The following is a 23,998-nucleotide window of genomic DNA, read 5'->3' on the forward strand; positions in this document are numbered from 1 at the left end:
GCATTTTCTAGGGAGAGGGGAAACTAAGGAGGAAAGGGAAAGGGGGAGAGAGAAGGAAAGGCAGAAGGGAGAAAGGGAGGAAGGAAAGAAGGAAATAATTAATTTACATAGATAAGACTTTCTCCCTGTGCTCAAACATTTCTACCAATTGTGTTATCTCTCTCATGTTTCAAACAATGCTTTGACAGTTGGCCCTGTTTCAGTCCTTCACCTTCTCTGTGGTGTGTAGCCAGTGTCCATTTTTATTTGGCTCACACTCTTTTCCACTGAAACTTCTTTTTTCAGCTATTAAAATCATTAACTTCATGTGACAAAGTGTTTTGGCCTATTTGGATTTTATTCATTTTCTCAGGAAGATTTGACGGAATTGATTGCTGCCCCACACTTCTAGTTTGCAATTACTAACTTCACTTGACTTCCAGGTTTTTGTACTCCATGTATTTTCCTTCGACTTTATTGGCCTTTTCTCTGTCAATAATGATGGGTGATCCCATCTAGTTGATGGCTTAAATAACATTAATTTAGCAGTGTTTGTTGTTTTGTTTTTGTTTTCCTAATGTTTCCTCTGAACACGAGACTTTCATATCTAACTTTCTATCTGGCATCAATCACCACTTAGATTCCTAATTGTATCCTCAAAGCTCTGTCCAACAAGGAATCATTGATTTCTCTCACCCACCAAAAACAAACGAAAACAAAACCCTATTCCAGGGGTGGACAACCTTTCTGTGAGTGCGTGCCAAATCCAGCAAAATCTCTGACTCAAAATTTTTCTACATGCCAACCCTAATTTTTTGAGAATATGTTATGCCTACTTGATATCTCTTAAGGTATACGGATGTGGAGAACCTTGAAGAAATAATATAATTCATTCGAGCGACAAAAACAGTATATGATAATGGAAAATACATTTATTTTTTAATGTATACATGTACACTGATAGTCTGACAGAAAACTTTATGACTCCGTTTGATATTATCAGTGGGACTTTTGCTGCTGCATCACTGATGACAGAGATTTTACATCAGGTTTATATTTTGTGACCTTCAGAGATATGCACGGGCTACTACTTTCATCCGTCAGGCTACTCCTATTATGAGACTTAACAAAATTCATCACTGAGAACAAAGATTCACAAGCGTATGTGGATGAAACCAAAACACTGGTCGGATCTAGGAAGGCAGGGAGAGTTAAGGCAGAGGCATAGAAATTGCTCTTCCCCTCTCTCGTCAATCCATGTCTATGGTCTTTAAGATAACTTGTTATGTAAAATTATTTATTTATCTAAGATGCACCTACACTGAATTTATCTGAAAAATAAAAAAGTTGATATTAAGAAAAAAATTGTAAATGGAAGTTTATAAGAGAGGGTTTCACATGCCAGCAAAAGTTACTGGCATGCCGTGTTTGTTACACGTGCCAGGGGTTGCCCACCCCTGCCCTATTCCCACGTTTTCCTAGTCTTTATAAATTGGAGCCATATCTCAGGCAACAACCTTAAGAGTCAGCTTTTATTCTCTTTTACCATTAAACTATCGCTTCAATTTGAACATATATATCTTCACCACCACCTATATAGATACAGCCTGATAATGGGTCTCTCTTCTTTCTACTTCTTGCCTTGTTCTCTCCACAATAGCTACAGTGATCCTTTAAAATTATATTGTATCACTGTTTTGCTCAAAACTTCCAGTAGCCTCTTTTCACTCTTTGAGCAAAATTCAAAGGACATACATATCCTGCAAGCTTCCACAGGACCAGGCCCAGCCTGCCTCTCCAGCCATCATCTACCAATACCTTTGTTGTTCATTCTTCTCCAGACAGTTGTCTCCTTGCAACTTCTTGAGCTTGCCTTTAAACCTGTTCTTTTCTTTGTCTTAAGTGTTCCCTGGTAAAGTTTTCCTTCCTATAGCATCCAGCCCTTTGCTCAAATGTCACCCAAGCTACATAAAATAACCCGAATTTATAATTTTTTATCCTTTCACCCTCTATTCTTTTCTCCCTAACACCTATTTAGTGTCTGTTTCCCATAACAGGCATCTTGATGGAAAACCCATTGTTTTTCTTTTAAATGATATCTCATTGCCATTGCACATATAATATTTTGTGCTTTGGAATGACTTGTGAATTGTTTTACTTTGATATATTTGCTTAAAACATAATAACAACATTTTCAATTTTTTTTTCTTTTTAAATGTATTTTATTGATTTTTTACAGAGAAGAAGGGAGAAGGATAGAGAGTTAGAAACATTGATGAGAGAGAAACATAGATCAGCTGCCTCCTACACACCTCCCACTGGGGATGTGCCTGCAACCAAGGTACATGTCCTTGACTGGAATTGAACCTGGGACCCCTCAGTCCACAGGCCAATGCTCTATCCACTGAGCCAAACTGGTCAGGGACATTTTCAATCTTTTTTTTTTTTTCCTGAAAATCAAGCTGTGTTTAGTGGGGTGAAATGCTAATGGCTGTTATGTTAAAATTAGAGGCTCAGTGCACAAATTCATTCATGGCTGGGGGTCCCTCAGCCTGGCTGGCGATCGTGGCCAATCAGGACAGGCCTGCCAGGGGGAGGGACCCCAGGAGGTTGGCAAGCTGCAGGATGTTGGCTGTGGGAGTGCACTGACCACCAGGAGGCAGCTCTTGCGCTGAGCATCTGCCCCCTGGTGGTCAGTGCACGTCATAGCTACCAGCTGGTCATCTGGTCATAATGGTCACTTAGGCTTTTATATATATTGATTAGAGGCCCGGTGCACAAAATTCATGCATGGGTATGGTTCCGAGGCCTGGCTGGCAATTGAAGCGTGTCTGGCATGGAAGGGTAGGTCCCAGCTGACCTCTGGGCCCTGGGCAGCACCTCGGCCCCCAGACCCCCACTTGCCCCCCTCTGCCTGAGTCATGGCACTCAAGTCCCCATGGGGAGATGTGGTAAGCATGGCTAGACACCGTGGGCCGGGGTGCAGCATGGGCCTCTAGGTCGCCCAGCAGTGCCACACGGAAGCCGGGCGGGCAGCGCGCTCTCTCCCAGCCAGCCTTGGCTGACCAGCTCCTGTGTGAACCCACGGTGAGCCCGACCAGCCCCTGCGGTCTCGGAAGACCATTGGTGTCGGCAGCACCTCCACTGCCATCAGCTGCCAGGGCCTTGTCGCCAACACCTACCATGTTCTGCACCGCCCCTTGGGATCAGCACACATCATAGCGCGCGGTCGAACTCTCCGTCACACTCTTGGTTGAGGGGACAATATGCATATTAGGCTTTTATTATATAGGATATCTTGCATTGATTTCAGAGAGGAAGGGAGAGGGAGAGAGAGAGAGAAACATCAATGATGAGAGAGAATCATGGATCGGCTGCCTCCTGCACACCCCACACTGGGGATCAAGACCACAACCTGGGCATGTGCCCTGACAGGGAGTCAGACCTTGACCTCCTGAGTCATAGGTATACTTTCAACTACTTAGCCACGCCTGCCGGGCTCTTGTTCTTATATTAAAGGAGAGAGAATTAATATTCTAGAGGTCAACTTGCCCAAAACAGCCAAGTTTTACAGTGACAAAGTCGGAGGGAGGGGGACCGGTTCTAAACACACACTCGTGAGACACTGTCTCTGGCTCTTCAAGCGGCACTTCCTCAAGGCCCTCAGATTCCCCACATGACCCCCCACCCTCCCTACCTGCCATCAGAGCTGAGGAGGGTGGAGGATGGGAAGGGCCATCTGTGGTTCACCTGGGAGGGGCGTGGGAGGGGGAGGGAGGGGCAGAGCTGAGAGCACCACAGACCCAGGATGGGAGTTAGAGGCAGTGATCTGGATGCTGATTGCTCTGTCCCAGCGTCTCCCGGAGAGTTTCTTTCTCAGGAAGCACTCCAAGCATTGCCTTAGGCCTCGGGACTTGGGGCTGGTCTCTGCCGTTCTGTTCTGTGGTATGGGATCCTCTCTGTCCTGGAAACTGGAGTCGGGATTGGAGTTGGACCACCTGGGCAAGCCCTTTGCATTGGACCCTGAGCCCTTTCGTGTCACCGGTTCCGGACACAGCTGATCTGTGTGTCCAAAAGGAGGCTTCATTTTCCTAGTTTTCAACGTTTGCTTTCCATAATATTGTACATACTGTTTTGTTGGTTTTTTTTGTACCAAAAATAAAACCATTTGCTTGTTTCCAATAAGTACTTGTCATCACTGAAGAGAGCTTGGAGGACAGGGGGCCGTGGAGGGATTAGAGCAGCCAGCCAGGAATGACCCACCTCCTGGACCTCAGGGTGGGAGGCTGGTCGTGAACATTCCACGTCCCTCATGTGGAGCTCAAACTAAGGTCTGGGTTTTAAGGTCAGAACCTCAAAACAGTCCCTTGCCAGCAGCTGCAGAAGACCGTGTCTTCCCAGGGGCCGAGCAGAGCATGGGGCCTTCTCCCCTCGCCCCCCACATCGTTCCTCACACTCTGGCTTCCCTTTCAGTACACCCCAAAGCTGCCACCTCGACTGCCACAGTTTCCACTGTCTCCACATCACCCTCAGGGAGGGTGCTGTCTCCCTGCTTCCTCTACCCCTCAGTCTGTCCTGACACACAAGCCAGCGGGTCCTCACCTACAGCCTCGGTGCCTCTGCCTGTACTCAGGGGACTCCAGGTTCTCACGGGCCCTGGATCCCTGCAGGATGTGTCCCCTGACCCAGCCTTGACCCCCTTCTACTCGGCCTCTTAATCATGCTGCTGCCCCTCCATAGGCTGTACGGTCTGCCCAATGCCCTTCTCCAGGAGTCCGCCTGGCTCTCCTCCATCCGTCCAGGTTCCCTCAGTGAGCCTCCCTTTGCCCCTCCCTTGTGGAGCCCCTATGTGTCTTTATTCCCATGTTTTCATGGTGCCCATGCCCTCTAACAGCTGCACCTCACATCTGTCTGAGGCTGTTTCCTCCCTGCACCCTGTCCTCTCCTGGCAGAATGCATGCTCTGTAGGACAGGGCAGCTGGCTCCCTGCTGCCCTGTCCTCTCCTGGCAGAACGCATGCTCTGTAGGACAGGGCAGCTGGCTCCCTGCTGCTCTGCGAGCACCTGGGCATTGCCTGGGCAAGTGCTCAGTCAGTGATACATGTTGAGTAAGATGCGCAGGCAGCGGCGTTAGGTGTAAAGGGCATTGGAAGGCAGACTCACTTGGAGCTGAGGGCTGGTGAGCTCTCCGCACAGCGCTCAGAGTGGGGCCTTGGGAGCCAGTTGGTCTTTTCTTGCAAGAAGGTAGGAGGAAGAGAATGAAAAAGGAGCAGTGTGTGTTTTCCTTCAACTACTTAAAAGCTGATGATCTCATTCCATTCTGAAAGCTATGAATAGAAACCCTTAGATCAACCCTGTGAGGTAGGTTCTGGGATTATCTGAGATTCTGTGGAGAATATGTGGCCTTTGCTTTGGGGTGTACTGAAAGGGAAGCCAGAGTGTGAGGAACGATGTGGGGGGCGAGGGGAGAAGGCCCCATGCTCTGCTCGGCCCCTGGGAAGACAGGGTCTCCTGCAGCTGCTGGCAAGGGACTGTTTTGAGGGTCTGACTGTAAAACCCAGACCTTAGTTTGAGCTCCACATGAGGGACGTGGAATGTTCACGACCAGCCTCCCACCCTGAGGTCCAGGAGGTGGGTCATTCCTGGCTGGCTGCTCTAATCCCTCCACGGCCCCCTGTCCTCCAAGCTCTCTTAGTAACCGCCATCTTTTAATGCTATGATTTGTGCACTGGTGGGCGGTTGCCTGCTGGGATCAGCCTGTTGTGGGAGCGCTGCTCATCCCGTCAGCAGCTGCCATCTTTTAGTGCTGTGATTCGTGCACTGGTGGGGGGAGGCTTGTGGGGGTCAGCCCAGCAGCTGTGGGCCCGCCCTCTGAGCGGTTGCTACCGCTGTGGGAGGGCCACGTACTGACCACCAGGGGGCAGCTCCTTTGTTGAGTGTCCAGTCCATCCGTGGGCAAACTACGGCCCGTTTGAAATGAATAAAACTAAAAAAAAAAAAAAAGACCGTACCCTTTTATGTAATGATATTTACTTTGAATTTATATTAGTTCACACAAACACTCCATCCATGCTTTTGTTCCGGCCCTCCGGTCCAGTTTAAGAACCCATTGTGGCCCTCGATTCAAAGAGTTTGCCCACCACTGGTCCAGTCAGTCCATTGGTGGTTTTGGTTGTCACGTTCTCTGCCTTTTTATATATAGAGATAATACACATTCAACACATATGGTTAGAAATGCTATTTATTTCAAAATGTTTGTATTATAATAAGTGTGTATTGTAATTATAAAAATTTAAATATCATTGCCTATTACCTTGATTATGGTGATGGTGCCATGGGTGTATGCTTTTGTCCAAACTCATTATATAGAATACATTAAATATGTGCAATTTTTTGCATATGAGTTATACTTCAGTAAAGCTGTTTAAAAAATGAAAATTTAAAATGAAAATGTCAGTAATGAGTTAAATATTTTATTTAAGACTCATGTTTTGTGATTATAGGTCAGAAAGTGCTTACTATTTCTGTTCATTCAAATTACATTTTTTTATTCAAAGACACCAAAACCCCATCTTATTCTTTTGCAAGTTAATCTCACTTTAATGAAAAAATATGGTCATTTTTTTAAATGTTGGGGGCTTTAATGTCTTAAGAACACATTTCAATAGAAAAATAATGGATATATGTAGTAAAATATGAAAAATGCACACCAACTTTAAGATTGCAGTTATCTTTGAGCATACCCATGGAAAAGAGCAGAGGATATGACCTTTAGTGGTTATTTGTAAAATATTACTTTTTGAAGTAAAAGATATGGAATTAATAAAATCAAGGTTTAACATTTATTCAAACTTGATGCTGGGAAAATATTGTCCGTTTTTTATATTAGTACTTATAACTTTTGGTATGTTTTAAATATTTTTAATGAAAAAACTAAACAATAGAATATAAGTAAATTATAGGGTGTCATTTAAATGAATTTATAACCTGGTAATAGTTGGCTCTATGTATAACTTGAGTAAGTTTGCTGTTAAAGTTAGTACTTTTTATAAAATCTTTTAAAAAAAATATATTTTATTGATTTTTTACAGAGAGGAAAGGAGAGGGATAGAGAGTTAGAAACATCGATGACAAAGAAACATCGATCAGCTGCCTCCTGCACACCCCCCACTGGGGATGTGCCCGCAACCAAGGTACATGCCCTTGAGCGGAATCGAACCTGGGACCTTTCAGTAAGCAGGCCGATGCTCTATCCACTGAGTAAAACGGGTTAGGGCAATAAAACCTTTTTAAAGTATTTTTATCTACTTATTTTAGCTTATAAATTTAAATGTCTTTTTCACATTTTTTACATTATATCATCTAAAAGTCATTTGCTTTTCTACCTTCTATTAGCTGTCCTCTACTGAGTGTCGGATGTCTCAATTTAGACACAAGAACTGGAGCACAAGAGCTCTAAAACAGAACAAAGCCATCTTAAATAAATCTAAATGATTTTGGATAGAAATGGAGCATAGTAAATGAAATACACTTTTAAAAAATCATTATTTAAGATCCAAAAGTTTCTGGGTTTTTTTGTGTGTGTTTTTTTTTGTTCATCCTTACTGTCAATAGTGTCAATCTTCTGTCTCTTTAAGGTTTCCATTTTTGACCCCAGTCAGTCACTGAATATATATAATATAACCCTTTTATAATGCCATAAGTATAGTCTAAAATTTGTTTGTCCTAATAAATGATCCCACTTATGCACTTTGACATGTATTAATGTCAAAGTGCATAAAATTACTAGTGAGCTTTCTGAGTAAGTCAGGAACCAATTGCCAATCAATAGTAAAAATATCACATTTGCCCTCATGAAATGTGTAGCCTAGCAAGAGGAAGAGAAAGGTATACAGGAAATTTAAATATTGTGAGATAAGTGTGTTGATGCAAAAAATATTGGATACTATGAAATAATAGAGAAAAAAAGTTACCCCAATTATAGTGAAATGCAGGAATTAAACTGGAATGAGTGGTTTTTCCTCTGGGCAGAATGCAAAGGTGATTTCCCAGGTTCTTGTCCAGGTGGATTTGAAGAATGAAGCCATGGACAAAAGGTGGTATAGGAAAAGGTGGAAATTTGGGAAACAAGCACAGACTCCCACGAGGGGAGGGGTGGGGAGAGAGACCCGCTAAGCCCCTCTTTCCTAAGGTTTATAAAGGCTGCAGTTTTTGTGTCCTGATAGTCCCTCTGATTGGTCACTATAGCAGCTTCAGAGCTCAAACCCCATGTGGGGTTCCCCTCTTTTTCTCCCTTTCGTTTTTCTATTCCCTGTGGCCTTCATCTTTATTCTGTGAATGGGTGGCTTCCTCTCCCTTTATTCTATAAATGTATACCTTTCTGCAGCTCCCATCCCCCTTGTTCCGTGAATGTATACCTTTTGGCAGCTCCCTTGTTCTGTGAATATGTGCCTTCTGGCAGCTCCCATCTTTGCAGCCCCACAGTTCTCCCCCATGAAGCCCCTAATTCCTAAAACTCCCTAAACCTGATTTTTTACCCTTAAAACTCCTTTCAATAGTAGTTAGAAAAAGCTCAGAAGTAGCAGCTAATTGGCAACCTGAAGGTTGGGTAGGATTTAGTCAGACAAAAAGTGTAAAGTCAAAAGTTTTTCAGACATAATCACAAATCCTTAAGAGAGAACAGAGTGACTTGACAGGAAACGTTGGTTGACTAGGCTAGCAGCATGGTTTTTGCGAGGGGAAAGCAGTGTAAGACGGACTGGAGCAGTTTTGAAAGGCCTTCTATATTACACATTAAAGAATATGTATTTATTCTAAAGGGGTAACATAGTCCAATTCACATTTAAGGAAGATCACTGTGGCTTCAGACCCTGCCCCATAGTTTTATGTATTTTTCAAGTCAACATTTTTATTAGGGAGAAATCCTTAACTTCCCAAGCTTGCTCATATCCTCTTTGCATATGCTCTTTCAACACTTTGTACTTCACTTTCAGAGTACAAGTTATCTTATTTAATAAAGAGGGGATATGCTAATTGACCCTCACTCCATCGCAAAGATGGTGGTGCCCACGGCCAATATGGAGGAAATATGCTAATTGACTGCCACACCCTCAAAGATGGTGGCGCCCACAGCCACAAGATGGCCGGCAGGGGAGGGCAGTTGGGGGTGACCGGACCAGCAGGGGAGGGCAGTTGGGGGCTATTGGGCAGGCAGGGGGGCAGTTAGGTGTTGATCAGGCTGGCAGGGGAGTGGTTAGGGGGTGATCAGGCTGACAGGCAGAAGCAGTTAGGGTCAATCAGGCAGGCAGCCAGGCGAGCGGTTGGGAGCCAGCAGTCCCAGATTGTGAGAGGGATGTCCCAGCTTGGAGAGGATGCAGGCTGGGCTGAGGGACACTCCACTCCTCCTTCCCGTGGATGCACGAATTTTGTGCACCGGGCCTCTAGTAATTATAACAAAGTAAGAAGTTGTGAAATTGGATGTTAGGTGTCTGATTCTCCTGGTTCATAATCTCTGTTAGGAGAGACTGAGCTGTGGTGTATGGCTGGGTCCTCAGCATCTGTCTCAAACAGTGTCTTCAATATTATAGTGGGTGCTCAATAAGTATAAATTGAATAAATAATCTGTAAGTATCACAGTATTATGAATAAGATAGTTTTCAAGATTAATGATTTAAAGAAAACTAAAAGTAAGTATTGATTTTACCTTTTTTTTTTCTTTTCTTTTTCTTATCTCCCTGAATGCATTTAACAAACTATTGTTAAGGGCCTTCTTGCACCAAGTATTGTGATAGAAACTAAGAAAGATAAGTGATATTGAAACATGGGTTCATGGAGCACGTTCTCCTTGTGGGTTCTTGTCTCACAAAGTTTGAAGAATAAACTCGTGAACTTGTTAGTAAAAGTGTGGAAATTTATTGGAAGCAAATACAAACTCCTATGTAGGTAAGGATTTCCAAGGGGATAACCAACTAAGCCCCTTTTTCTAAAGACTGAAAGTTCTTGGTCTATGGTCCCTTCTAATTGTAGTCCTTCCCTATTTTATGACCCTGTGCTTTCCTAATTGGTCACTCTTTTGCAGGATATCAGTTTCAAAGTCCAAAACCCATGTGGTGTCTCCCTCTTTCTCTCCCCTTATCTTGCAACATTCCTCTATCCTCTGTGAAAATATGTTTCCCTCTTCCTCCTATCTTGTGACTTTTCCCTATCTGTGAGAGACTTTTCCCTATTCTCTATGAGAGTATGATAAACATTTTGGTGGATTGGAGCTATTTCTGTCCTTCACATATGCATCCCTCTCCCATGGACCCTTTTATTTCTTAGAACTGCCTGTTCTGTCTCTAAAATTCCTTTCAATATGGTGTGCGAATAACAAATATTTTAAAAACTAATGACTATAATTCAAATGAGGAGTATTGTAGAGGTATAATTAGTTATATTAAATATGTAGCTAAGGGTACAGAATTCTTTCTCTTCTCACAGTTTTTTAAAATGTTTTATCTTTTGTGGATCTTTTATATTTCTGAAGCTGCATGTCAACTTTCAAATGATGTTTTATTCCAGCACAGAAAGAATTGCCTGAATAAAACTTCTTTAAAATATAATTACAAACTTGTTATTAGTAATTTGTTAAAGATAAAACATAGGCCTGAAAGATCCAGAGATATTGATGAATTATAGATAGCTATCTTTATACAATTCTTAAAAACCTACCTAATTTTCTTGATCAGTGATAAGTGAATGCTTCTCTACTTAGGAAAAGGTTAGATTATATAAAAATACAACTTTTTTTTTTTTAGCTGGAAAAGTGAATATGAGTTTAGACAGTGTTAGTAATATTTTTAAAAAGCCATTTTAGTGTGAACTGCAGCCACAGATGTACTGGTAAAAGTACCTGAATTCAAAAGGACCTGTTCAGAATTTTGGCTTCCAAAGCAAATATTATACTGGAAAATTGCTGACAAAATTAATTTAAGCTCTTAAAGTCATTGTTTTTAGTTTAAAAAGAACAGGCACTTCAAAGAGCCCTACTCAGTTAAATATATGTGGTATATGAAGAAATTGCTTCGTGATTTTTGGCAGAGTTAAATGGCAACATGACAGAGTTTAGTGGAGGCACTCCTGACAAAAGATATAAAGTATTATTCAGAAATCAAAGAAAGTTAAAAAAATCTTCTTGCTTGCCAGGGGAGTATGAAGATTTATGCATATCCTAAAGTGATCTAGTTTTATTTTTGCCACATTTCCATTTATTGAAATATAAAATAAAAGCATGTTGAGGAAGGCCATCTAAATTCTTTTGTCAGATTGTGAGAAAGCTATGAGGTAAAAATTAGTGAAACAACATTGGTGTTAAGAAGAAACAAAATTTTAAGATAGATAATTCAATCAAATATTTTTTCAGTAGTATTTAAACATTAGATATGTGGCCCATGGCCGTAACTGGTTTGGCTCAGTGGATAGAGCGTCGGCCTGCTGATTGAAGGGTCCCAGGTTCAATTCTGGTCAAGGGCATATACCTTGGTTGCGGGCACATCCCCAGTAGGGGGTGTGCAGGAGGCAGCTGATAGATGTTTCTCTCTCATGGATGTTTCTCACTCTCTATCCCTCTCCCTTCCTTCCCCTCTGTAAAAAAATCAATAAAACATATTTTTTTAAAAATGTGGGGCCCATGGACTGAATCTAAAATTAAAATTATGGGCATATCAAGGCATGGACTTTTTAAAAAGTAAAAGCACTGTAAAGAATAAAATATGTCTCTTTAAAGAAAAATGAGGGAAAAAGAAGTTAAACTATGGCAACTAAAAGTAAAAATTTAATGTAAGGAAAATGTCACATATATTCAAATAATTATTTATTTTGTTTTAAAATTGTGCATTCCTTTATGTGTTAATTATATTTTAATGATAATAAGAGGCATCTTTTTTATAAGTAGTACTTAAAGTAATTTTGGTTAATCCAGTTCATCTATACTTGAAGAAAATCATTGTTCCCTAGGGGAAGATATAGATTTACTGGCTTTATGCATAGGAATGGTTAAATTGTTATTGTTTGGCTGAAATGGGAAGTGACAAGGGCAATAAATTCCAGCAACACCTATCACTAAAAGTGGTATGCCTACTACTTTAAATATATTTTGAAATTTAATCCTCACAAAAATTTCATCATTTACTGTTATTCTCATTTTATAGATAAGGAAACTGAAGCTTACAAAGTATAAGAAAATATATTCCATAATACCAGTGTTTCTCTTTCAGGGAGTCAATATTTAAATAAAGATGCATCTCACTCCAGTTCATGTACTTCCCTTTATACTGCCATAGCCTCCTCACATGATGTTGATAATGGTAGTAATTTCAACAGGAGTAGTAATAGCAACAGTGATAGCACACACTTTAAAAAATGTTCCAGACACTGTCCTCAGTACTTTATATACACTAATTCTACTGAATTGTAAAAGAACTCTATGAAATATGTACCATTTTTTCTAGCTATACAGATGAAAAAAATTAGGAATAGGAGAAACTAATTTTATGTGTGTGTATAGGTTTGTGTGATTCTAGACATGCAAATGGTGAAATGCAGGCCTTTAATAAATTAAAACTTCATAGATGCTCTGTATTTCAATGTGGTTTTAAATATATGCCACCTTTTTAACAATTAATTATTTAAATGCTATTAATTGAGTCCTGGGAAGGTTATACAGTATTTAAACCCTAAGAGAAGACAGAGAATAGACCTGTCAGTATTTGGGGATGGGCAAAGAAGAGTGTGGACATTTGAACTTCTTGGTTTCATAATTAAATTTACTTTTTGATTTAGAAGCTCGAGTACAGAGCCTTAGGGAACTGATCTACATTGGCTGTCTATAAACAGGTTTCTAACCAGAGATAGAAATTTTTATTTTAATTAATATAAAGGAGAAAGTAATATAAGCATAAATGATAATTCTTATTGTAAAAGCAGAGAGTAGTTGGAATCCTCTTTTAGGCTCTCTCTTTCTTTTTTTTTTACATCATCTTTATTACTTTCAGCAATAGTAACATAGTAGCATTGTTGCCATTACTTGATAGAGTAATATTTTAAGGTACTTACTGAAGATCTGAGGAAACTAAAAATGTATGTAGGAGTCTTGAAGAAGCCATAGAGAAAATAGTCGTCCACAGGAAGGAGGGAAGAGATGTGGACTCCAGTTTGGAATGAGTAATGAGTGTGAAATAAAAGCTGTCCTCAAATGGTAGGAACTAAGTTGGGTTAATATGGCAGGATGCACAGAGGACTGTCCTTTTGATTAAAAGACATTACTTACTACCTGAGGAAAACTTCGTTATTATTATCCCCAGAACCGGGGATCACGGAGTTCAAAATACCAGGCAAACAATCAAGAATACAAGAAACCCCCCAGTTGCTAAAATCCATCTTGAATAACTTTAAAATACTTACAAAATGAGAAATCATTATGTTTTATTAATTGATTTGTGTAGTCTTATGCTTAGTAATCTCCAACAGTGTGGACGTTTGGTATTTGTGAATTACCACAATATTTTTTACATTGCAAGCTAGTATGCACAAAAACCTATATTTAGAAAATCATGAAAATAGTACTTATCCCATTTTCTATTTTACTTTTCTAGTCTCCTCTACCCCTCCCCCTCCCCCTCCCCTTTTCCCTCTACTCTCTTTTACCTTCCTCCCCCCATTTCCATAGTCATTACCTACTAAGTCATTTTGACGACTCCATCAGGATTGAGATTTGCAGTGAACAGACATTGGAGCACAACACATTAAGATCTATAGATAAGTATTACTAAATTTACACATATGCTTGAGGTTAAAATCGGTTTTGAAGGAAAAAATAACTAATACACTACCAACTGGATGAAATTACATTTTAAATTTATATATTAAATTTTTATAGTCTAATATTATTAAAACATGAAGAAGTATGCTTTTAAATCATTAGCATTAAGATTTCAAGAGTTGTGCTATAATAACTGACAAGAAGTACTATTAGTGATAGTTAATTTACAAAGGAATTGCCTGATGGCTAAAATTAGTTCATATTGCAGAGTTCTTTCAGAGATGGAAGGTAGTGTGCAAAGCAGTGAGGATGAGTAAAACTAAGTTTAAATCTTGTAGTGTACAATTTTATACTTTGGCATTTTATTTGTAATGCTTTTTGAAATTGGGCTTAATAATATTTTAAGTAATTTATAGTTGGCTTTAATGTTCTGTTAGGGAAAATAAATATATGTTTCACATTTCAAATGGGTTTGATGTGTGTATAAAACACGGAGGGGGATATCATCCAATTTTTTAAATATCAGATGTTTGATATATATTAATGTAACTTGGAAATAATTTACTCAAAACATATGCTAGCAACTCTTTTCAAAGAGATGTTTTAAACAGACCATTTTGTGCAGGCTCTCATCAAGACAGCTAATGTTTGAACTAATAAACTAGATGATGAGAGAATCATACCATATGATTTTAGCTGTACCCTTTTATGAAAAAAATGTGTATGGATGTAAAACTTTTAAAATAGCTTATTACTAATATCACAGAAACATTATTCAATTTGTACTAGGGAAAGTAGAATTAAATTATTTGGAAATTTTAAAAAATAATTGAATATTTTATAAAGTATTTTAATCAGAAATTGTCTTGATTTTATGAAATGGTGTCTTCAGAATTATTTAGAATTTTTCAGAGATAGTTCATTTCAATTTATTTTACCAGTCTTTATTCTAGTTGTATAATCACTTAGTATTATTTCTTATTATTTTAAATTTGATTCCAGCTTATAATGAATGATGACTAAAAAGCTATTGTAATGATTTGAAGCATAATATATGAGTTTTGATTGACTTTTCTTTTATTTTTAAGAAATATATTTTTATTGATTTCACAGAGGAAGGGAGAGTGAGATAAAGATAGAAACATCAATGATGAGAATCACTGATTGGCTGCATCCTGCATGCCCTTACTGGGGATTGAGCCTGCAACCTGAGCATGTGCCCTGATCTGGAATTAAAGCCCCAACTCCTGGTTCATAAATCAATGCTTAGCCATTGGGCCATGCCAGCTTGGCTGATTCACTATTTTAGTTTATGTTCTTACATATTTAAATGTTTGAATAATAAACAAGTTTCTATGGAGGGAGAGAGGTTTCTTTTTTATAATACTATATAATAAATTTAATGTGTCCTGAATTAATTTTTAAAGTAAATCAAATAAATGAGGAACATAACTGTAATAAAATATTTATGTCACAATTTTTTAATTTAAGCAGGCAAATTCTATAGTTAGCATAAAGCTAAATCTGTTGTCTGTCATTTACTATACTATATTATTCACAAATAAAATATAGCCATTTACAATAAGTATGTAATTGGAAAAAATGCCTACTCTTTACAAGGTTTAAGGATATGTATTTTACATTATTATCAACAATAAATAATTAGATAATATATTAGAATACTCTGCAAACTAGGGAGAATATGAAGAAGTATCTTGAACTTCAGACTTAAAGAATGTTGTGGGGGGAGGGGAATGTCAAAAGCTTATAGATTTAGAATTGAGAGTAAAGTTTAAATTTATACATCTACCTACACTAATAAAAGAGAAATATGCAAATTGACCATACCTCTGTGACAACCAACAGCCAATCAGGAGTGAGTATGCAAATTAACCCAACAAAGATGGCGGGTTAATTTGCATAGCAGACCCCAAGCAGCCAGGAGCAGGACGCAGGCATTCCGCACAGCCCCAGCCGCTTCAGGTCTCTGGGCAGCGTGGGAAGGCAGAAAGGCGGCTCCAGCCAGGGCGAAGGCGGTGCTGGCAGCCAGGAGAAGGAAGGCCCATTCTTGCACTAATCTTTATGCATCGGGCTACTAGTCTTTACATAAAATACATAATAAAAGAAGTTTTAGAAAATTCAATTAAAGTTTGTGACAGGGTAATAGATGCCATAGAAATTCATAAAAGCATATTAATATCATCTAAAATGAAATGTCTGTTGCTTAAAAAATGACTCATTTAGGCACTTCATTTAATTTACCTTTAGGGAATTTTATATATATATATATATATATATATATATATATATATATGTCTATTTCAATAAGAGAAACTATATTTCTTCAATGTACTGAGGCAGGGATTATAATTGGCTGTGATTACTTTTAGGTATTGGGGATTAGTTAATGTTTCATAGATATAAAAGCCAATGCCTTTGGCCAAAGTATAAATGTGTGTCCATCTCTAATACTTTTCTTAATATTTTTTTATTTGACAAATCACTTTGCTTCAAGCGCTTTGTGCTAAGAAGTACAGTAGGATATATTTTTTACTTTTCAAATTTCTCCGGATGAAATTAGTTATAACAGAATTCCTAAACTTAGAATATGTATACTGAGTTGGATTTGGAAATTTTACTGAGAGACTCCCAGTATTTGCAATGGCAACTCAATGGAAAACCATGATGTTTATCCATTGCCACATACTGTATTTTTCACTGTAGATCCATGTTATCTGAAGTGTACACAGGAGAGAGATGTCCCAAGACATGTTTCACCAAAAGTAGAGCATATATAGTATACCACCCCTGGTAGGTTTTCCTAAGTTAAAATGGCATTTTATTTTTTATTTTTTAAAATATATTTTTATTGATTTCAGAGAGGAAGGGAAAGGGAGAGAGAGATTGAAACATCAGTGATGAGAGAGAGTCATTGATCTGCTGCCTCCTGTATGCCCCGCACTGGGGACTGAGCCCATAACCTGGGCATGTGCCCTGACTGGGAATTGAACCGTGACCTCCTAGTTCACAGGTCAAAGTTCAACCACTGAGCCACACTGACGGGGCTAAAATAACATTTTAAAGACTCTGCAGTATTACTTAATTATTAGAATAAACAACCCAACACAAGTACCCACACAACATTTAAGTTTATTTTTATTTCAGGTTTTCCAAAATGTCTTTGACCAAAGAATTCTTTTTTATTATTTCCATTTTCTCTTTCCTACCTGCTGCAAAATTTTGTATGACACTATTAAACCCAGATGGTCTCAGTCCCTCCGTATAACCCTAACTAGTTGTCTTCTGTTGATTTGTTATTGCCCTCTAATTGGCTAGACATTGAAGGGGAACTTTAAAATACTTTACTAACCAACTAATTATATTAATCTTTATTTTATTTTATAATGGGATTTATAATTTGATAATGAGCTTACTATCATTATCTTGCTTCATTTTATTCATCGTAATTCTTGTGTATCCAATATGTTTAGAAAATATTACCTTTTTTGCTTTAAACTGAAGTTTATACTCTATCTCTTATAAGATACTACCTAAAATAATTTAATATTTAAAATTTTGCTAATGTTAACTAGTACACATCTATATCATGGTTATGTAATTGTTACAGAATTTACATAACATGTAAATTCAAAAACAAGGTGACCAAAAAATACACAGGAGTACTAGGAGATACAGGAAAAACCCATTTATTTCCAGATGTACTAGTACCGTGACTCAGGGGAGCCAGTTTCCAAATCCAGAGCAAGCCAATATGGAGGAAGCTTTCTCATTATACCTTTTGGTTTCTTTGTCCCCCAAATATGGATTAGACATCCGGACCTTTCGTGAGCTTTGCAAAAAGCCCTGTGTGTTGGGATGGGGGCCTTGAGACCACACCTAAAGGCCTGGTCTGATGCCAGTGCTGATAACCCCCTCCGGGTTTTGTGTATAGTTCATGGTTTATGGGCTCTGTAAAATGTGAGTATTTAGGTAAACAGGTCTTGCAAGACCAGATAATTAAAGAAGAGGCAGTGTAGACTATAGCCTAACAGGAATGTGCATTAGGGATACTGATTAACTAGGTACAGAGTCAGGCTGCTAGTCTCCTTCATTCTTTCACAAATGGAGTTAATGATCAGCTAGCAAGAGTGTGCATTGGAAGGCAGGTTACTGACACAGATTCAGATTGCTAACCCTCCCCAAAATGTCTTATTTCCCCATCATAATCATTTGATATACTCTTTCAAAGAGAAAGGAAGTTGGCATTTCCTCCTGTTACAGCTATTGTGGCTTGTGAAATCTATATTTAATTACTGAATCATGGAAAACAAAGTTTTCACTAATTTCACCTGTAAAATACGCTGGGTTTATCTGTATTAACTTTGAAAAGGTTTCTCTGAGGTTTGACAGTCTTATCGCTGCGCCTCTGTCTCTGGATCTATCCCTTTTCATCAACCATGTTGTTCACTATATTCCACAAATGAGTGAGATCATGTGGTATTTATCTTTCTCTGATTGGTTTATTTCACTTAGCATAATGCTCTCCAGACTGTCAAACCTCATAGGGAAAGTAGGGGAGGGTGGGGGTAAGGGGGAGAGATCAACCAAAGGACTTGTATGCATGCATATAACCCAACCAATGGACACAGATAACGGGGGCGAGGGCATGAGTGGGGGGGGGGGTTCATGGGGGGAATGAGGTCACATATGTAATAACTTAATCAATAAAGAAATTAAAGATTGAAAAAAAAAGAAAAGGTTTCTCTTGGACTGTGCTTTTGTTCAACAACAATCTTTTCCCTTTCTTTTTTTCTTCTTTCATGATCTGCTCTTTTCAGTTCTTTTAATTCTTCTTGGTTGCATAGAGGGACAATCTGTTGGTCAGAAATTTATGAAAATCAAACTAATCTTATTATTACATATGTCTTAACTTTAACACCTTTAAATTTTAAAAGATATATTTTAACATTGAATCCTTTATAAACTCTTGTTAACTTCAATTTACTTTTGTATGTAAATTGGATTTTGTTTGCTTAAGTTACAGTTGATTTTTAAGACATCTCAACTTCTATTTTGTAGGATTTTATCACAGCTGTCTGTGAGCATACTAGTACTTTCAATTTAGTAGGTTTTCTAATTGTCCAGTTTTAATTTATTTTCTATAATGTCACCATCATCATGTTGGTGAACATTTTCACCTTAGAAGTTTCTGTTGTTAAATCATAGGGTTTCCCCCCACAATACTGTATTGTTCATGTTAAAATAAGTTGTTACTCAAATTTCCCTTTCAAAATGTAAAATATCCCATTTGAATGAGTTTTATTCACAGGGGAAATAAGCTTAAAGATATTGTAAGCCACAAAGAAGGCTGTTTGTAAATATAATACTTCACTCAAACCTACTTTTTATTTTTAACTTAAATATCATCAGTGTTCATGGAGCCAGCATAATTCCTACCAGATATTCCTTCCTTGCAACTTTAGTTTTCATTTCTGCTGTTAGAGTTTATTGTGAAAGATAAATTTTAATTTCATCTTATGCCAGTTATATTAAATAAATTACAATAACACTTGGGTTTTCTAATTTTAGTTGCAAATTAATAATCTTCACAAATGATAATTTATTTTGTACAGCTGTTTTATCAGCATACCTTATTATTTTTAACTGTGACTTTGAAATAACCAAACGGATTTCTAGAATAATTAGATAAAATATACCAAGCAGAAACATGTTTAAACTAGTTTTGTGTTTTGTTAAGCAAACTACATATTAAGTAATTAAAATCTTACTGTATGTACAACTATGTCATAGTCATTTGGTAATTGGGTACAGGACTATTTGTAAAAATTCAAATTTATATTATTATTTTAAAATGTTTTCAAATATGGAAGTTTAGATAACATTATTAATTCAATCATAGGTAATTAGGTAGGCTAATAAAATTGAAATAAGTACTAACAAATTAAGTACTTAAAAATCACATAATTTGTATTTTTCTTAAAGGATTATCAATATTAAATATGTAAATATGTTGGAAACAGTTTTTACATGATAGCCCTAAATATTATCTTTGCTTCTAGCATTATAAAACAGTCTGTTTTATTACTTGTTTTTGTATACTAGCACCATAAATAGAGTTGCTACTGTTTATAATTTATATCCATTTTGAATTGTAATATAGGTATTCAAATAATATTGGTTCTCTAATGTCCACCCAGGCCAGTACATTAAATAATTCAGTAACACTCAGAGCACTTAGATTAGTGGTTACTGTTTTGGTAACCTCTCTAAGAATTTGTTACTATATTTGTTTCAATAAACCTGAACAGTGTACTTATATTAGGACATTTTAATGGATTTTAGAAAAACAACTACCAATAAATCATTAATAGTTTTACTATATGTCATATATTCAGCATTGAGGAGAAATCAATTCAAAATGTATTTTTATGTTGTTACTGATTACACTGATCATTTGAACAAATGAAGGATGATATATATTTGCCAACATACATCAGCTTTTTCATTCAGAGTTAGAAATGAAATTAGAAATTAAATTAATGATATTTTCATTTTTGGTAAACATATAAAATGATTACAAATGACATGTATATGTAAAACAATTCTATGTAGTACACATGGAAATCTTATTTATTCTTATTAAACAATGCGTTTCATATTTTATCAACCGTATAAGAACATATATTTAATTCTTTTTGCAAATTGAGCTTATAAAGAGAGCACATCAAAAGTCCTAGATAGTTCTGAAGCATCATATTTCACTTTGTGAAAAAGATACCATGGAAGTTTTCTTCAGAAATGATTTTTACATATGTATAGTTCTAGGCTGTTTCTGATCTGACTCACGCATCCATATTTTCAAACATAGCCTGATCTGAGTTAATACAATGTAATTGTATTTATCTTGAGGATATTGTTAATTTTACATGGGAGGACTCATTAGTGAAAATGAATACAAAATGTCATATCATATAACACCTTCACCCTGCCACATTGCTAAAACAGTATGGAAAAAAACCTCCTAAGGAAAATTTGATATAGCTTTCCTATGCTTTTCCAGACCTATTTTCAACACTGCTAAAAGGGGGGAAAGTTCAAGAAGGCACTGAAGAGACCGCTTCACCAGAACCTGATGTTACTTCTCCTCTGGATGTACATGCTGCAGCTCCATAGGAGCCAGGTTGGAAAAGTTCCTAGGAAAACAACATATTCATTAAGAGCATATATTTTTTAACTAGAAATATTCTTTTTCTATAGCAGTTTGTCTTTTTAGGCCACAGTAGTTTTAAAAATCCATATTTTTACTTTGAACTTAACATTTGTTTCTTAGTTGTTATTTTTTAAAATATCAATGACAAACATTTGGCATCCCCAAAATATTTTTGAAATGTAATGGCTTTAAAGCATGCAGATTAGCTGATTAGAATGTCATGGTTTTATATGTTACAAAGTGAAAAAGATCAAGCTGTTATTAATCCATTATAATGGCAGTATGAAGTTAAATTACTATAAACATTTTTACCAACTTTTTCAAGTACTGTGTATACTACATAAATGACAGTAGGTAGTTTCTATAAATGCTCCTTTTTTATGCTTCAAACTAATATATATAACTGATCTTGACTTCAAGTGAAACTTTAAAATAATAAGTATTTATATAATGCCAATTATTTATACCAGGGAAGACTCTGGAATATAGGTCAGTGAGTAGCAAAATGACTTTAAAAGGACATATTTTCTTTTAAGACTGATCTCAAAACTTAAATTTCAGATTTTGTATATTTTGAAAACATAGTGAAACTCCACTCAGAATATTGAAATGCATAGCAATAAAGAGGGGAATTGTAATTCTATGAATAGAGGTTATAAATAATAATTATAATTTATTTTTTAAAAACATAATTGAGACATTTTAAAGATATGATTGCCTACCAATAATTAAAGTGTATAAACATGAAGAACTAAAAAATAATTTAATTTTGACTATAGGAGCATGATTAAAGAACTTATAAATGAATTTTATTTTTAAAGAAAAGTCTCAGCCTGGCAGGCAGCATAGCTCAGTGATTGAGCATTGACCTATGAATCAGGAGGTCATGATTCCATTCCAGGTCAGGGCGGTTGCAGGCTCAATCCCCAGTGTCGAGCATGCAGGAAGCAGCCAATCAATGATTCACTCTCATCATTGATGTTTCTATCTCTCTTGCCCTCTCCTTTCCTCTCTGATATCTATATCTATATCTATATCTATATCTATATCTATATCTATATCTATATCTATCATCTATATCTATATCTATCTAAATATTTAAATTATTTACTGTTTAAAGTATTACGTAAGTCTCCTTTTTCCTCCATTGATCTATCCCCATCTGCGCCCTCCCTCCAGCACATGCCCTCACCCCCCTACTGTCTGTGTCCATTGGTTATGCTCATATACATGCATACAAATCCTTTGGTTGATTTCTTACCCCCCCACACCGCTTCCTTCCCTCTTAGGTTGGATGGTCTGTTCGATGCTTCTATGTCCCTGGCTCTATTTTTGTTCATCAGTTTATGTTGTTCATTATATTCCACAAATGAGTGAGATCGTGTGATTTTTATCTTTCTCTGACTGGCTTATTTCATTTAGCATAATGCTCTCCAGTTCCATCCATGCTGTTGCAAGTGGTAAGATTTCCTTCTAATTACAGCGGCATAGTATTCCATTGTGTAGATGTACTGCAGTATTTTTAACCTACTCCTTTGCTGATGGGCACTTAGGCTGTTTCCAAATCTTAGCTATTGTAAATTATGCTGCTGTAAACATAGGGGTGCATAGATCCTTTCTGATTGATGTTTCTGATTTCTTGGGATACATTCCTAGAAGTGGGATTACTAGGTCAGATGGGAGTTACTGTTTCCACAGTGGCTACACCAGTCTGCATTCCCACCAGCAGTGTATGATGGTTCCTATTTCTCCACATCCTCGCCAGTACTTGTCATTTGTTGAATTGTTGATGATAGCCATTCTGACAGGTGTGAGATGGTACCTCATTGTCATTTTGGTTTGTATCTCCTGTATGATTAGTGACTTTGAGCATCTATATATATAAAAGGCTAAGTGTCCATCTGTCCGACCACTAGGTATGATGCGCACTGACCACCAGGGGCAGACGCTCAACACAGGAGCTGCCATGACCCACACTGGTCATTTAAAAATAAACAGCACCACAGACCCCATGGGGCAAAATGTGGCCCACAGCCCAGCCCAGCATGGAAACAGTCGCTGTGGGCACCGGGTAATGACATCATGTAGCAACACCTGGCTTCCTCTCCCTGGAGACTAGCCTCCTTGGAGTTTGTTCAGCCCAGGAACCCGACTTGTTTATAGCAAGTGCAAACATTTTATAGTTTAACCAAATGTCTATAAAGCGTTTTCCTGTGCCTCATCTCATTTGATCCTCACAGAAGTCCTGGAGTAGGTAGATAGGAGACTAGGTAGAATCCTATATTCTTTTCATTAGCAAGACGTGAATAGTGATATAAAAATATTTATCCTAATTAATTTCCTTTCAATGTGCATGCATCGGAGCACCTGGACGCTAGTTTATTCATATGCATCTTGGCCTTTTGTAGGTCCACTTTCAAAAAGTATCAATTTAGGTCCTTTGCCCATTTCCTGATTGGATTGTTTATCTTCCTTTTCTTAAGTTGTATGAGTTCCCTGTAAATTTTGAAGATTAAACCCTTATTGGAGATAACATTGGTAAATATGTTCTCCCATGCAGTGGGCTTTCTTGTTGTTTTGTTGATTTTTTTTTTTTTTTTTCTGTGCAGAAGCTTTTTATTTTGGTGCAGTCCCATTTAGTTATTTCCCCCTTACTTTCCATTGTACTAGGAGCTGTATTGGTAAAGATATTGCTACAACATATGTCTAATATTTTGCTGCCTATGGATTCTTCTAAGATTTTTATGGTTTCCCATCTTACGTTTAAGTCATTTATCCATTTTGAGTTTATTTTTGTGTATGATGTAAGTTGGTGGTCTTGTTTCATTTTATTGCATGTATCTGTCCAATTATCTCAACACCATTTATTGAAGAGACTGTCTTGACTCCATTGTATGTTCTTGCCTCCTTTGTCAAATATTAATTGAGCATAATGGCTTGGGTCAATTTCTGGGTTCTCTGTTTGGTTCCATTGGTCTATATGTCGGTACT

The 23,998-nt window shown here is 37.5% G+C and overlaps 1 protein-coding gene across 5 annotated transcripts in view; it reads left to right on the forward strand.

Annotated features, from left to right (window-relative positions):
• Positions 1–23,998, forward strand: part of EPHA6 (EPH receptor A6) — a 945,921-nt gene that overhangs the window by 121,054 nt on the left and 800,869 nt on the right. Inside the window, exon 1 of one of the 5 annotated variants that reach the window (XM_070406046.1) lies at positions 20,938–20,977. The exons of the other annotated variants lie outside the window; for them this stretch is intronic. Within the exon in view, the coding sequence (XP_070262147.1) occupies positions 20,948–20,977 (30 nt within the window). The 5' untranslated portion in view covers positions 20,938–20,947. Of the gene's footprint in view, positions 1–20,937; positions 20,978–23,998 lie in introns of those variants that run through there. 5 annotated transcript variants of the gene reach the window in all.

Source organism: Myotis yumanensis, unplaced genomic scaffold (assembly GCF_028538775.1).
Source record: "Myotis yumanensis isolate MYYU_CA2020_CCGP unplaced genomic scaffold, mMyoYum1.0.hap1 SCAF_2, whole genome shotgun sequence".
Classification (NCBI taxonomy): domain Eukaryota; kingdom Metazoa; phylum Chordata; class Mammalia; order Chiroptera; family Vespertilionidae; genus Myotis; species Myotis yumanensis.